This window comes from Exophiala oligosperma, assembly GCF_000835515.1.
Source record: "Exophiala oligosperma strain CBS 72588 unplaced genomic scaffold supercont1.1, whole genome shotgun sequence".
In the NCBI taxonomy this organism is placed as follows: Eukaryota; Fungi; Ascomycota; class Eurotiomycetes; order Chaetothyriales; family Herpotrichiellaceae; genus Exophiala; species Exophiala oligosperma.
Genome location: NW_015622818.1, coordinates 730,145 through 743,514, shown reverse-complemented (window position 1 = coordinate 743,514; position 13,370 = coordinate 730,145). Strand labels below are relative to the sequence as shown.

The 13,370-nt window shown below is 50.3% G+C and overlaps 5 protein-coding genes across 5 annotated transcripts; 1 reads left to right on the top strand and 4 right to left on the bottom strand.

The window, feature by feature from the left end:
- Positions 1 to 1,942: 1,942 nt before the first annotated feature.
- Positions 1,943 to 3,975, bottom strand: PV06_00264 (uncharacterized protein). The gene is made up of 3 exons (XM_016400739.1): positions 3,327 to 3,975; positions 2,996 to 3,045; positions 1,943 to 2,542 (listed from the first exon to the last, which is right to left on the bottom strand). Exons 1-3 carry the CDS (start codon positions 3,651 to 3,653, stop codon positions 2,377 to 2,379), a joined length of 543 nt encoding a protein of 180 aa, XP_016267792.1. The 5' UTR covers positions 3,654 to 3,975; the 3' UTR covers positions 1,943 to 2,376.
- A 1,169-nt stretch (positions 3,976 to 5,144) lies between these two features.
- PV06_00263 (uncharacterized protein) lies at positions 5,145 to 7,976 on the bottom strand. The gene has a single exon (XM_016400738.1). The coding sequence runs from the start codon at positions 7,751 to 7,753 to the stop codon at positions 6,887 to 6,889; it is 867 nt and encodes a 288-aa protein (XP_016267791.1). The 5' UTR covers positions 7,754 to 7,976; the 3' UTR covers positions 5,145 to 6,886.
- A 205-nt stretch (positions 7,977 to 8,181) lies between these two features.
- PV06_00262 (uncharacterized protein) lies at positions 8,182 to 8,948 on the top strand (the record flags this gene model as incomplete). The annotated part of the gene is made up of 1 exon (XM_016400737.1): positions 8,182 to 8,948. One exon carries the CDS (start codon positions 8,182 to 8,184, stop codon positions 8,752 to 8,754), a length of 573 nt encoding a protein of 190 aa, XP_016267790.1. The 3' UTR covers positions 8,755 to 8,948.
- On the bottom strand, positions 8,653 to 10,358 carry PV06_00261 (inosine triphosphate pyrophosphatase). Its single transcript, XM_016400736.1, has 5 exons — positions 10,026 to 10,358; positions 9,586 to 9,659; positions 9,169 to 9,350; positions 9,057 to 9,118; positions 8,653 to 8,953 (listed from the first exon to the last, which is right to left on the bottom strand). Exons 1-5 carry the CDS (start codon positions 10,209 to 10,211, stop codon positions 8,879 to 8,881), a joined length of 579 nt encoding a protein of 192 aa, XP_016267789.1. The 5' UTR covers positions 10,212 to 10,358; the 3' UTR covers positions 8,653 to 8,878.
- Positions 10,359 to 10,519: 161 nt separating this feature from the next.
- PV06_00260 (uncharacterized protein) lies at positions 10,520 to 12,630 on the bottom strand. Its single transcript, XM_016400735.1, has 2 exons — positions 11,703 to 12,630; positions 10,520 to 11,652 (listed from the first exon to the last, which is right to left on the bottom strand). Exons 1-2 carry the CDS (start codon positions 12,381 to 12,383, stop codon positions 10,774 to 10,776), a joined length of 1,560 nt encoding a protein of 519 aa, XP_016267788.1. The 5' UTR covers positions 12,384 to 12,630; the 3' UTR covers positions 10,520 to 10,773.
- Positions 12,631 to 13,370: the final 740 nt, after the last annotated feature.

Here is a 13,370-nt window from a genome sequence, read left to right as displayed (position 1 = left end):
TAGGCTGTCAGTTGGTGGCTTCAGAGGAAAGCCTTACCTGGAAGGCTTTGACCCCAGGCGCAACAGGCGCCGCAAGCAAGCCCGGCAACCACGTCCGAAGCCCGCCAAGAGCCTACACCAGCACCGCCTGCTGCTCGCTAGTGACTTCTTTCTACGTCTTCAAGATACATGAATTCGCTGTCAGACATGTTCAAGTATCTCAGAAGCAAGGTACTTACGAACACGAAAAGTGGAAGTGATCGCCGTTCAGAGCGAGCTGAAGTATTACGAATTACACCGACGGCAAAAGATGGGCGCGCCGATCCTGGCCGTCCCATGCTCGCCTGTGCCTCACGGCGCCACATGTCAGCGATTGGTGTTCAATCTACTCCGTAGCAACCACGACCACCCTCCCATGCAGGGTACGAAATCGGAGTTACGAGTACCCATGACCATGACAAAAATCCCTTGTCGAGCGGTCCAATCCCTGGTATGCGTGGGCAAATGAATGGAAAGGGATCTTACTCCTAACGACCCTTTGCAACCAGAATGTATCAACCGTACTTTTCTCATCACATCCGCAGGTGGCGTACGGCGCCTCCCGAGCTGATCCAAAATATCCCAAATTCAAACCGCCCTTCTCGATCTCCAGGCCCATGTCGGTGAGGCGAGACATGCCGGCTCAATCGCTCCTATCATGCAAGTCAGCATTACGAAACCGTTAACCTCAACGGGTTATAGACCTTTGTGTTTGAGTCAAACGTTCTGGTACCGCCAATGTGGCAAGGCTCCCCCCTAAGAGATTTGACAGCTGTCAAAACCACCTGCGCTACTGTACCGTAAGTAGAACAAAGGCAGCTGAGAAGGGAAAGAAACCACCCTGGTAAAGCAACAACGTTTCGCTGCAACTCTGCGCTACGAGAATCCATGTATCTCGTATTCCTAACAATGTCTCGCCACACCGCCGAACACCTTTGCCTGAGGATAGAGACAATCCCTGCCTCCCGTGCTTCAGAGCAGGCTTGTTGGTTCCTGCGGATCGCCACCCCCTTTCCAACATCTTTCAAATCCTTGCCGTGCTGCGTTGATCACATGTGGTCGTTTCACGGAAAAGAGATTTCCAGAGACCATGGCTGGACTGTCACTATAGTTGGAGGAATGTTGAATACGAGGTTGAGCAAAGTCATGCCTTTGTCCCCCGTGAACATCACACTCCGATCGTTCCCATGCGACTCCGCGGGGGACCCAAACCCGCGATCCGAACTTTCGGATCTCAACGGTCATGGCTGGCGAGTCCCCAACGGTCTTGTGTCACCATTCCAACTACCGAGTCGTGTGCACGAGTTTTGGAACACTCCACGTTGCACATCTTCTCTCTACTCGTATTGAACTGGGCCTGGTCTGGATCGGTACGGTACGGAGGATGTGCGTCAAATGACCCAAGCCGGCCTAATGATTATCTGCATTCGCATTCCGCATCACATGGACATGTACATGCATTGATGGGGTCCTGTTGGGTCAAGTTGTCGCGTCGAGACACGGCGCCGCCTGGGACCACCTTGCCCTCAGAGCTAAGAGCCTCAATCTGGACGTTAGAAGGAGAATCTGACCTGTTCGATTGATCCGAAACTCGTAGCCCAAGCACCAGGTCACATCCCAGAAAATGACGGACAGGGTAGGGCCCACATGGAGGTGATACGTTCTCGAGGCTTGGAGGTCAAGAAAAGTGGCTGGTTCGATGACACTATGATTCTTGTTGACACCTGCTCCGTACTTTCGAACGGATTGATGGATCACACCGAATAGAAGGTAACATTGACATAGTCCAGGACGCGGACCAGCCAGGCAGAGATCACGAGCGACGTCTGTAGTGGTGGGTGCATAGGGATACGATTACGACGAGTGGAGGGGTATGGATACAATCAATGTACGGATACTACGCGGAGTAATCCAGGCTGAAAATCAAGGAACAATGCATTGGATGAGCATCAGCACCTGAAAAAACTGGCGATCACACCGTACTGCGTACTCTGTATCTCACACACACCGACACTCCCTGCTCGAGGCGAGACCAGGGAATCGAAAAGTGAGCCGCCCCATCTACTCCGTACAAGGTAGGTCTGATGATGTATCCCTTGTCGTCAAGTCTGGTGATGATTTTTGAAACTTCTAATCTGTACTGCATGTGTGCTCAACTCCCTAGTCGAAGGAGTTTCTAACTCAAGGGGCGAATATTCTTATTCCCCGTAGGTCAGATCCGTGATTGATTGCACCGTTGGTCGATGGAGTGATGCCCAACCCCAATCCCAAAAGGGGGTTCGTCGTCACAATCACAGAGTCTCCTTCGAAGCTAATACCGGGTGCATTCTGGGCGCCGCAGCACTACTACTTTTCCCATCACACTTTCGACGACCCCTTGCTGAGAATGAACTCCTTGACCAGCTTCAAAGCCTCGACCGCAAAAGCCACCATGTTTGCATGCCTGTCATTGCCACAGCTAGTCATGAGATCCTTGCTCATGGCCCCATTCTTCTCGCTCACCACTGCCAAAGCGACGTAGCCCCTGTTCAAAGAGAAAGGAAGACCCCGGCCCAAGTCAGTATAAACTTTTGACCCCAAGCAAAAAGGTACGGATCGCAGAAAAAAAGGGTGCTCGAGATGGGGATTGCCTCAAGTCTTGTCCCCCAAGATCTCAAGTTCTCTAGCCATCTTCAACCTCTTTTTCTCGGTCTCGGGTTTTGGCTCTGGGTCTCAGGCTTTTATCTTTTCCTGTTTGCTTTCCACCTTTACGGCGGCTCGAGCTGGCAGGACTAGAGGAGGAAGACCAGATCAAGGAAGAAAATAAAGAGAAGACAATAAGAAAAAGAGGAGTAGTAGGCAAAACCCCCAGGCACGGTGAGTTTGGATGTTGATATTGCCCACCTCCACTCCTCTGAGGCCGAGTGGACAGAGAGGGCAAAGGGGGACAGATGGAGTTTTTACTGTTACGAGGGAAAGGAGTAAGGTAAATACTTACGGTTGCCTATTAGGTGTCTTTCCACTTGCTGTCGGTCCGGCAGTTCCGCTCTGCATTGTGAAGAAAGGAAAAAATTGTAAGCCATTTTGTCCCTTGTTCTTGGATCGTCATGTGTATGTGTGTGTGTGTGTGTGTGTGTTGAGAGTAGCGAATTGACTCCTCTCGACACACAAACGAGGTGAGAAGTGTTTTTCCTCTTTGGGTCGCAGCAGATACCCTTCCAAACGATTTGGTGAGGAAGAGAAGAAACAAATCCCCATTCATAGCTAGGTAGGTATCTCACGGGAGTAGGCAGTGATGGGGGGGTGAAGCAAGAAAAAGAAGATCATACCTCTGAAACGCAATAATCCGATTCCAAAGTCCCTCTCACGTGCCTCGCCATGCCCTCGACCAGTTCCGGCGTGGGACCGTCGTACTTGTCGATGTTGTCCTGCGTCCAGCCGGCGTACGCGAGGCGGGAAGGCAGCGTGTAAAGGGTCAGGCCTCCCTTGTAGATGCGCGACGCTCCCGGGGTGGAGAGCAACGCGGCAGACACGAGCCCTCCGGCCGCCGTCTCGGCCACGGAGATGGTCTCGCCTCGCTCGCGGAGGAGGGAGGCCACTTCCTCGGCGACGGCGGCGAGTGCGGGGGGAGGGAAATGGGCCGATGACCAAGACATGATTGTTGTTGTTGTTGTTGTTGCTGGTGTTGTCGCTGATGGCTTGCTTTCTTGGAGAGTCGAGGAACAAATTCGTCAACCACTTCGGAACAGCGGATGTGTGTAGGGGAGAAGCTCCTTTGGCGGAAGTGACCGGAAAGGTACAAGTCGACCAGACGGTATACGGTATATGTGCGGGAGGTGAATGTACTTGTTGCTGCTGTTTCACCAAGTTGGATATGCGATGGCAGAATTTTGATATCACCAACTGAGCGGTAAGTGGTTACTGTTGTAGTGACGGTGTTGATGATGACGATGTCGCCTGTCGTGTCACAAAAGTCGTCGTTCGATAATAAATCGGGTTCTTTGAATGCGGAGAGACGGACAGACAGCCGAAGTATCCGTCCGTACAGAAACAATTCATCATCCATGAGATATGGGTCTGTGCGGAGAGTTCTATAGCTATCGTATGTATCTTGTTTCATCTGTATCAACGTTGCAAATCGAGAGATTCCTTATTACCTTGTACGAACGAATCACTGCCTTTGGTTATAACTACACGGCGAGTGTTAAAGGAGGCACGATGTAGTCGGAGCAAAGACTAGGTAACTATTCACGCTCCACGTTCCTTCACGTCTCAAGTCCATGTTCCTGTTCAGCAGACAAAAGAGCCCTTAGCTATTGATGGTTTCCATGTTGTATAGAACGACACTGAATTCTCACCAGCAGTGCTGTTACGCCATAATAACTCGACAGCCTATCCACACCTCGTCCGTTGGCTCTCATTCTCATGCCATTCAATATCATTTTGCTTTGCTCATCTTTTGGCCATAGTCATATCGCTTGTTGATTGACCATGGAAGGTGTAGGCATCGGCTCCCTCGAACTGGGTCCACGATTCATGACTGCGCACAGGAGGAAGTCGAGAAGCAAAATCCAATGACACTAAATCCTTGCTCACTCTGTATGGTTGCTGCACTTAACTAGGCGGTACATCGGTGTATACCGTGCCATGGTAATGAGGGACTCGAAGTCTGACTGGCGCAGAATCTGTCGTGCTGTCGGTTGGAGTAGAATATTCACTTGTCTAGGTCCAAGAGAGCGGATTGATGCTGCCATTAATGACCATCATCGTCGGCAGTGAGTATGTGCCATTTTGCAACTGCGTATCGTCTGTTTCCCCAAGGACATTGGCAAACATATCCCATTCAATATATCGAAAGCAACTCCCCTTGTAAAGCACCATGCTCAACGACCGAGCACTGTTGCCCAGTTGAACAGTCGACGAGCTTTTCACAGAAATCTGGCCATACCTTCGGTCGTGCGCATCGTATGCTCAGACAGACGGCATAGCTAAGCCTTCATGCAACAGCGAGGAGTCCATCACCTGTGAAGAGCCCCATCAATCAGTGAGGAGTCACTGGCTTGTTGACTAACGCCAATGAATGGAAGAGGTTCGTTTGACCCTGAGAGTGGACTTTCATGTGATAGCATCTCTCAGCCACATCCGAATGCAATCCACCAGTGTTGTAGCGCAGATCCCTCGGGAAAGGCGTGTTCGCACTAGAGCAATCATATCGAACCCAGGGAGTTGGTTGCCTCCCGGCCTTTTCTTCTCGTTCCTTAGCCCCGAGCTCTTCGACCACCGTCGCGGAATAATGGCACGAAGATGGGGACCACGGACCGACGAAGCGTAAAGTATATGCTGAAGAAGATCCTCCTGTGGCTCCGTGAACGGATGTTATGTACGCGTAGCATGGCGTGGGCCGTGGATGACTGATACCGAAAACGACATAATCTGGTACTAGGGAGAAATCAGATCGCAGTTGAAGAATTGTACATAGCTCTTCATGGAGCTTGGAAAGCTGAAGCTCTTTGCCTATGAAGCATTGAATAGTCCGTAATGAGCCTTACTGCAGTACAATAATGTCATTACAGAAACAATGCCTGCAGCTTAGCAGGTCAGCAGCCGCAGCAATTTCCAGATTCCTCTTCTCATTAGGAGTGATCGCCAACTCCTTCGACGCCAAAATCGTGCCCATTGACGCCTAGATGGTTAGAAGACACGCTCCCCAGCGTATAGTTCTCTCTTAGGAACTTGCACAAGTTTGTAGCTTCACAGGGAGGTAGTAGTGGCCCGGTTGCCTCAACAGAGGATTGATGCCCAACAAACTTAGAGTAAGATCGCTGCCATCTTCGATCTAGCTTCGAGTAACGCTCCTCACCTGATACCGGCCTCCAAACTTTGAGATCCACAAAGTGAGCCGATGGTCTGGCAAGTGTTCCTGGATGTATGTATGTGCGGCCAAGCGGTACCGATTTTATCGTTGGTTCAGGCGAGTCGGATATCAGCCTTAATCGGTGGAGAATAAGAGCGCTGTTCGGGGACGACTGTTCGCGAAATTGGGAGCTGAGGCCTCGAGCTGGTGCCGCATTAACGATGTCAAGCATGATCAAGGTATCGTCCGTCCAAGAACTTGTCGTATCTTACCACTCCACGACCTTCTTTCGCTCAACAATTGTGGACGCTATAGTTTAGCCTCGAGCTTCACGCCCGTAACAGAACAGTACTGGCGCTTGCTTGGACGGGAGAGGTCACGAAGTGGTAGTACACATTACTTTAACCTTCATAGTGTGATCAGTAGGGATTCATATTTCCGGTCTCCTGTATCCACTGTCTTTTCAGTGACTGGTTCAAGGCCTTGGTAATTACGCTTGGTCAATCGAACTGTGCCGTTTGCAGTATAGATGGCTAGCCTCGAGGGACAGGCACGTTGATGACATATAATAAGTCAGTACTCCGTACCCCGTAGTGTCGATCCAATACGTGCTCGGAAAGAGATTGGATCTGGATATCTTCAGGCCCGGTCATATGCATCAGGAAGATCCGGACCTCGGTGGGTTCAAAGTTGTGAAAACTGCATACAGTATTGCATTGTTTGTTGATCCTTGGATGCCTTATCCGCTTTCTAGCGGAGATATTGGGTACAACCTCAGTCCTCATATTTTGCCTCTCGGTTCCGGTGAACCTTCATGACCATATAGTATAAGCGTGAAAAAAGTGATCGTAGTTGGGTTATATATCGGGGATCGTGTCACAAGATGTCGATGCTCTTGATTCGTTCCACCGAGAACGAACCGCATCCGAGAGAACTCCTATCTCCCGGAAGTGATCTTGCTGGTGCAGGCAATATGCGCGATCATCATTGCTGCCCAAGGGAGCTTCTGCAAGGATAGCGTGGGTTTGCCTGTATCTATGCAGTTGCCTTGCGTTTGCCCCAGGCTGCCCACCATTTGAACTCTACACCGGCTGTCTCGGCCTCGAGCTCTACCTCATCCATCAATTTGTTCCAGTCGTTCATACTTATCAAGTTAGGGTCATTCACCCTTGCCAATGCCGCAGCGATGGTGTACCTCATGCTGCTAAGCCAGATCCTCCCTGCTTCTTTGAGTTTCTCATTCTTGGCCAATACGCCGAGCTGTAGTGCAGCTTCCTTCTGGCCAATTTCGATGATCTCATTTGTCTGCGCCAGAATCTCGCTCAATCCGCCAGTCGCTCTGTTGAAGAGACCAAACTTCTTTAGAAATGAACCAACGGCTTTGGTAAACTTTAGACTTGGAGGATCGCTTTCCAAGATATCTCCCTCTTGCATGGTACTGTCTACCAACTGGACCCAGGCGCCAGGCTTAACGAGCTTAGCAAGTCTGGTCACTGCCTTGACCGCACCGTCCCAGCTCCCTGCGTTCGCGATGACTGCACGCTGATGAACGAAGTCAAACGTATTCTGCCAGGATGCGGGCCATTCCTGGTTGATGTCCTGCTTTTGCCACTCGACGTAGTCCGGCTTTCCCACGTTATCCTCAAAAGGTGCTATGTCTGTGCCGATCAGAGTAGCAGACTCCGGTTGGGCAAGCAGCGAATGTAGCTGTCTTAGAAACAGTCCATCCGCTGTGCCTGAGTCAAGAATCCGAAGGCCAGCAGCAGTCAAATCAATGGGGCATAAGACAAGCTCACCAAAAGCGGCTGTGACCAGGTCACTTTGCGCCTTGAGGCGTTTGGATTCCGACAGATCTCGAGGGCCAGGATAATGCGGTTTCGTATGTGGTTCTGAAGTAGACATCTTGGATATTTGGCTTCAAGACTGGACAAATCGCTCTAGCCCTGTATCAGACTGATCAGTTCTTCGACCCAAGAGCCTACCTTAACGACTCGTGGTAGAATTCCGAGGAGGTTGAGAGGCGCAAGGCCTCGAGCAAATGTCGTGCTTGAATCACCAGAGGTGATTCTGGGGACTGGAGGCCTTACCATCTAAGCGGTCATTGGGACGCCCTCCATTGTCGAGGCTATGGCATTTGTTGTGTCGAAATCATCAGGCCAGCCTTTTTGTCATGCATCGTCGTCACAACTTCCCCGCACTTGAGTTTCTCCAAGTGCCCCTCTAACAACAACGCAAAATAAAAATATAAAAAATGGATGTTGGAATGGAATGCGACGACATATAGACCATCCTACGAGACCTTAGAATTATTTGCGACAAAGTTGCCGACAATGCGCTCGCTACCAAACATTTTAATAGCAGGGACTCCTGGCGTTGGCAAGACCACAACCTGCAACGAAATCCTTAGCCTAGCCTCTCAAGCCTCACCACCACTCAACCTCAAACACCTGTCTATAAACGACATCGTCAAGGAGCGCACCTGCCACACAGGCTACGATGAAGAACTACAGACCCTGATTGTTGACGAAGACAAGCTCATGGATGAAGTCGAGAAAGAGATTGCGGACGGCGAAGGCGAAGGAGGTTGGGTCATTGACTGGCACTCGACCGCAGGGTTTGCCGTACGCTGGGTAGACCTGGTCGTCGTGCTCAGATGCGAAGAGACCAAGGTATTGTTTGACAGACTCTCCTCCAGAGGATACAAGGACGAGAAGGTGCAAGAGAACATGGACGCCGAGATTTTTGGTGTCGTGAGCGAAGAAGCAAAAGAGGCATGGGATGAGGAAGGACAAGTGGTCGAATTGAGGAGCGTCGCAGCCGAGGACATTGAAGAGAACGCAGAGCGAGTGGTGGCATGGGTCAGGAACTGGATGAAAGATCATGGTCAAGGATCAACAGGGTGACCGAGGCATTAAAAAATTTGTCTCTCACACACCGACACAATACATGGGTATCATCAAGTGCGAGCCACCATGCGCCAGACGATGTTTCTCGTCTCTGTCGCTGCGCTGTAAGGGGGATGACATATCAAGGCTCCGATTCCCCACCAGCAAGCCAGACTTTCAACTTGTCCAGGGCTTTACCTCTGTGAGATATCAGGTTCTGTCGCGGGTCAGCATCATTCGAGACTGGCGGAAGAGTTTGGCCTGAACAGTTGTGGCTGATCGCAGGTTTCCGGACTTGGAGCATGACCTCGGACACATACCTTTTCAGCCTTGTCCATCTCGGCATAAGTCTTGCCCTCATACTCGAACACCGGATCCCAGCCTGTGGCACGAGTCAGCACGATATCGATCGCAGTGGGGCACTGGACGTACCAAAATTCGGTGGCCCTCTGGCTGGCACGACCTTGCCCTTCGTCCGTCCCTGGAACAAAATGGGCTCTTGTCCGGGACCGGCACAATAGCCGAACGTGCAAACAGCAAAGGCTGTCTTGTCTTCGTATGCAGCCAGCATGTTGTTGAGGCCCTCATGGCCCAAAGCCGTAAGAAAGTATTTTCTAGATGGTGGACAATCAGGTCGGTCAGTAAGGCAGCATTACACAGAAGAGACTGTATGGGTAAGAGGGTTCAAACAATCACGATGCGGTAGAGAAATTTCCTGATGGTAGTGCCCGGCTTGATGTTGTCTGGTTGATAATGCAGTTCCATACCACATAACCCTCGTAAGCTTTGCGTTCTAGGGGCACGTAGACTTGGTTCGTCCAGGTTGGCTTTGGAAAAGTCAGAACTTACATGTACGGTCCCGGCAGGCCTTTCAAAGCTTGGAACTCCAACGCAGTATCTTCCGTCAGGACAGGTCCGCCAACCTATAGAAACGTACAAATTGTCAGTCTTGTTTTGGGCCTCTTTCCTTTTGGTCTGTCCGGGATCAGCGCAGCGACCGCTTCAAGCGTGTCGATTTTGGGTCGTGGAAGCGTAGATAGATTGACCATGGTCATGACCGTCGCCGTCGTGGATCGGTGTCGGTGACGGCTCCAGGCATACAGACACAACCTTTCCACGCAAAACAGTGGCACGCACTGAATGTCACCTCCGATAGACCGATAGAGTCTTCCCATTCTCACGGACTCGTTCTCAGTTGTCGCGCTGTATTATATGGTCGACTTTGCCAACACAGAAACCAACAGCGTAGTGATTGAAACGAAACCATTGGGGGGGGGGCCGGAACTCACCACTTCGGCGGCCCTAGAACATTTATCTCTGGCAACCTCCTCTATGGTCCCTTGGATCTCCGCCCCTTCGACGTTTCGACTCTGCAACGTCAGGCCGTCCACCGATCCCAAAATGGCCTGGACCTCGGCGAGTTTGTTCTTGTTGCCGGTTATGAAGTTGAGCGTCGTCGGGCGAGGTTGAGACATTTCTTGTTTTTAAACGTGTGTTTTTTTCCCTTCGTGTGTGTCTTCCTCGTATGTCTATCGTTCACAACAAAATTTCAAGACGTGTAATAAAGTTGAACAAGACAGGGCACACGCTCCTTGGTCTTGGTCTTATCTTGTGGTTGTCTGTTGTATCGATGTCTGATGTTTTCAGAGTGGAACGAATTTCGTGAATATTATTGACTTGCAAATAAGTGGACCACACACAAGGTAACCGACCTCCGACCAGATATACTTCTGCGTACTCCGATGCAACGTATACAGCACCCGTGAACATTCAGGCCTAATCCAGAGAAACTATCCATAATGGCAGAGGCAAAGTGTAGTTCAAGTGGATCAACTATTTGTTATAATTCAATCTTCACTGGGCCACCAAGAGTAGTCCTCCAAAATCTAGAATCTAGAATCACTTCGCTATGCAATGCTAAGAATCCCTCAAAGAATTTCCCATCCTGCATTCCAGAACCCAGATGCCAATATCATGTGCTGCATAGCATATTGCCCAACCAAAACGCCCTGCTACGGATCCATGAATAGAAGTCGCTCATTTCAGCCTGAGCAACTCAAAGGCTCCATACTTTCCAAGATATTTCACCCCTCGTCGATGCCCTTTAAGCAATTTTCCTGGATGGGCGCATTTGAAGTATGTGTTGCCTGAAAGAACGATCTTCTTCAACGCTGGTGATGGGTTGAACATCGGATCAAATACCACCAAGTTGACGTCACCATCGAGGTTGCTCTCGACACCAACAATAGTCATCGAATGACCTTTATGCTGGAAGTAGATTGGTGGCTTGTCCGTGATAACGACCTTGTCAACATTATCTTTCGTGCTCTCATCGTCAAAGTATTCGCAAACCGCACAAAGCATGGTCTCGACAGCTTCGACGTTGCTGGTGGTCGTGTATGCAGATGCTTCGCATGGAATGTCAAGGCTCATGAATAGGGCTTGAGCCTCGGGTGTACCAATGTACTTTCGTGTAAGTCGAATGCCTCCTGTCTCGATACGTGAGGTTGAATTGATATCTTGGTCCCATGCGTCTTCGATCATGTCTTGAAGCCTGAGGATATTAGGTAGTCTTCCAGGAAAGAATTTGGCACCCTTAGGACTGGCATGCTGAATGTAGGATATCAGCATCTGGATATTGCGGTAGCCACAAAAGCCCCCTTCTAAGTGCATCTTGCAAACATGTCGTACCTCCGGGCTGCAATAAAAGGCTCGCTCGACGTTCCGGTCAAGTTGTGACAGGCGTGCAAGCACAGGCACAAGATTGGGCGTCTCGTTTGCGATATTCTCGACCCTGATCAAATTGCCATCGGGTCCGATTCTGTTAGTGACCGAGACCTTCGCTCCTTCTTCGAGCATTCGTCTCAGCCATTTAGGCATTTGGCGTTCATGTGCGTACGGTCCAAGTTCAGCCTTCTGTGCATGGTCAGCGTGAAGTACCAGCGGAACAACTATTTTATACATACCCCGAGGCGCCTCGTCTTTCCTTCCTCTGCAGTAACAGCCGTAGTCTTCTTGGATGCCCCCGTAGTCCCCAGAAAAATATCCTTTAAGGATGGAGCTCGTCTCTTGCTATTGCTTGGACGAGTCTTCGCGTGTACCTGGTCATAATTCCGCAATGACTTTGGGAGTTTGGTGCTAAATGCGTTGGAGATATCAGATACGGGTTGCACAGCGGCAGAGGACATTTCTGCTGTGTCCATTGTAGGGAGGTCGTCGTCTTCAACGGAAATACTTTCTTGAGCATGCATTTCTGAATGTGCGTCAAGCTCAAGAATATGTATTTGCTCACCGCAGAAGCACTGAGCCCATTGAGATGCATCATTGGCGTGGCGAGAAGGAGATTGTCGACTAGACGGATTCGCACTTTCTGGTAAGTGAATCACTGCTTTGCTGGAAGGAGCTCGGGGTGGATCAGACAAGGCAAGTTCTCGAGGAAGCCCAGCTTCCTCAAAAGCGAGAATTTGAGCCAGCTCAAAATCAGTCAAGTCGGACTGGCGATCTAATGGCGGATCTGGACTGTCATGGTCGGAGTTCTGCTTATCAGAATGACAATGACGGATGTGTCTGTCCAGTTTGTTGGACTCATGACTATTATAGCAACAATATGGACAAGGAGCATATTGCTTTCGGTCTTGATGTGCCATGGCTAGAATTGTGGTTTTGGGGCACTTGTTGGACTATCACTCGTGATGCGTGGCCTAAGGCAGAATCCTGAAGAGAATCAAGGCTCAGTCGATCCTCAGCAAGGGATGTGACAAATTCCGACTGCTCGTCACCCCGGCGATGGTGGAGAGTACTTCTTGACCCTCACCAGCCTCCATGGGGGCGAGTCTGTGGGATAGAAATAACGAAGACAAAACGTGTTCTGAAGTGGGTATGTGCAAATGTGTATCACGGCGGTGAGATCGAAATACGCGGCCTCATGATGAGGTTGAGCGACGCCGAAGATCCGCCATGACTTGGCGCATGAAATAGTGTCACGTGATATTCTACTCCTGTGAATCTGAGGTTCGGAGATACTTGTTTCCGATTGCTATAGCGGTTTAGAAGGTCGTACGTACTCCGTAGAAATAGCGGCTAGCTTCGAAATCCAGTTCTCTCCCCGCCGCTTAAACAGACGCCTTATGAGCAACAGCGGGTCAATCATGGCTCCTGAGACACTTTAACGGAGAATATTGAAGAGCATGATTTCCTGCTCAGGTCGAAGTGGAAGGGAAAACTCCGTCCTGAGAAACACCCGATGTCCAAGCGTTGGAGACGATAAGGACAACCTAGGGGCTCAGCGATAAGCACTTCGACGACAAAAGGCGGATTTAGCCTACAGCCGTCCATCTCCAAACTCGGCAATCCAAGCTGTGTATCAAGCGTGACAATCTGCGTGACGACTTGAGCGGTCCAGCCATGGAATCGGATCGTGTGTCGAGCTTTTCCAGGAGTTGTATATCGTCAGACCACGATGGTACTCAGTCATACCCCTCAGTCGACGAAATATAGGAAATATGGGCTTCATAAAGTGCTTCGCGCACCCCTTGTCCAGCAAGAGCACAGCGTCTCCAGACCTCCTTTCCTCGCTCTCTTCGCGGCCTAATCCAAAGCAATTTCACGGTGTAAGGCAGTTTGTAATCGGTTCC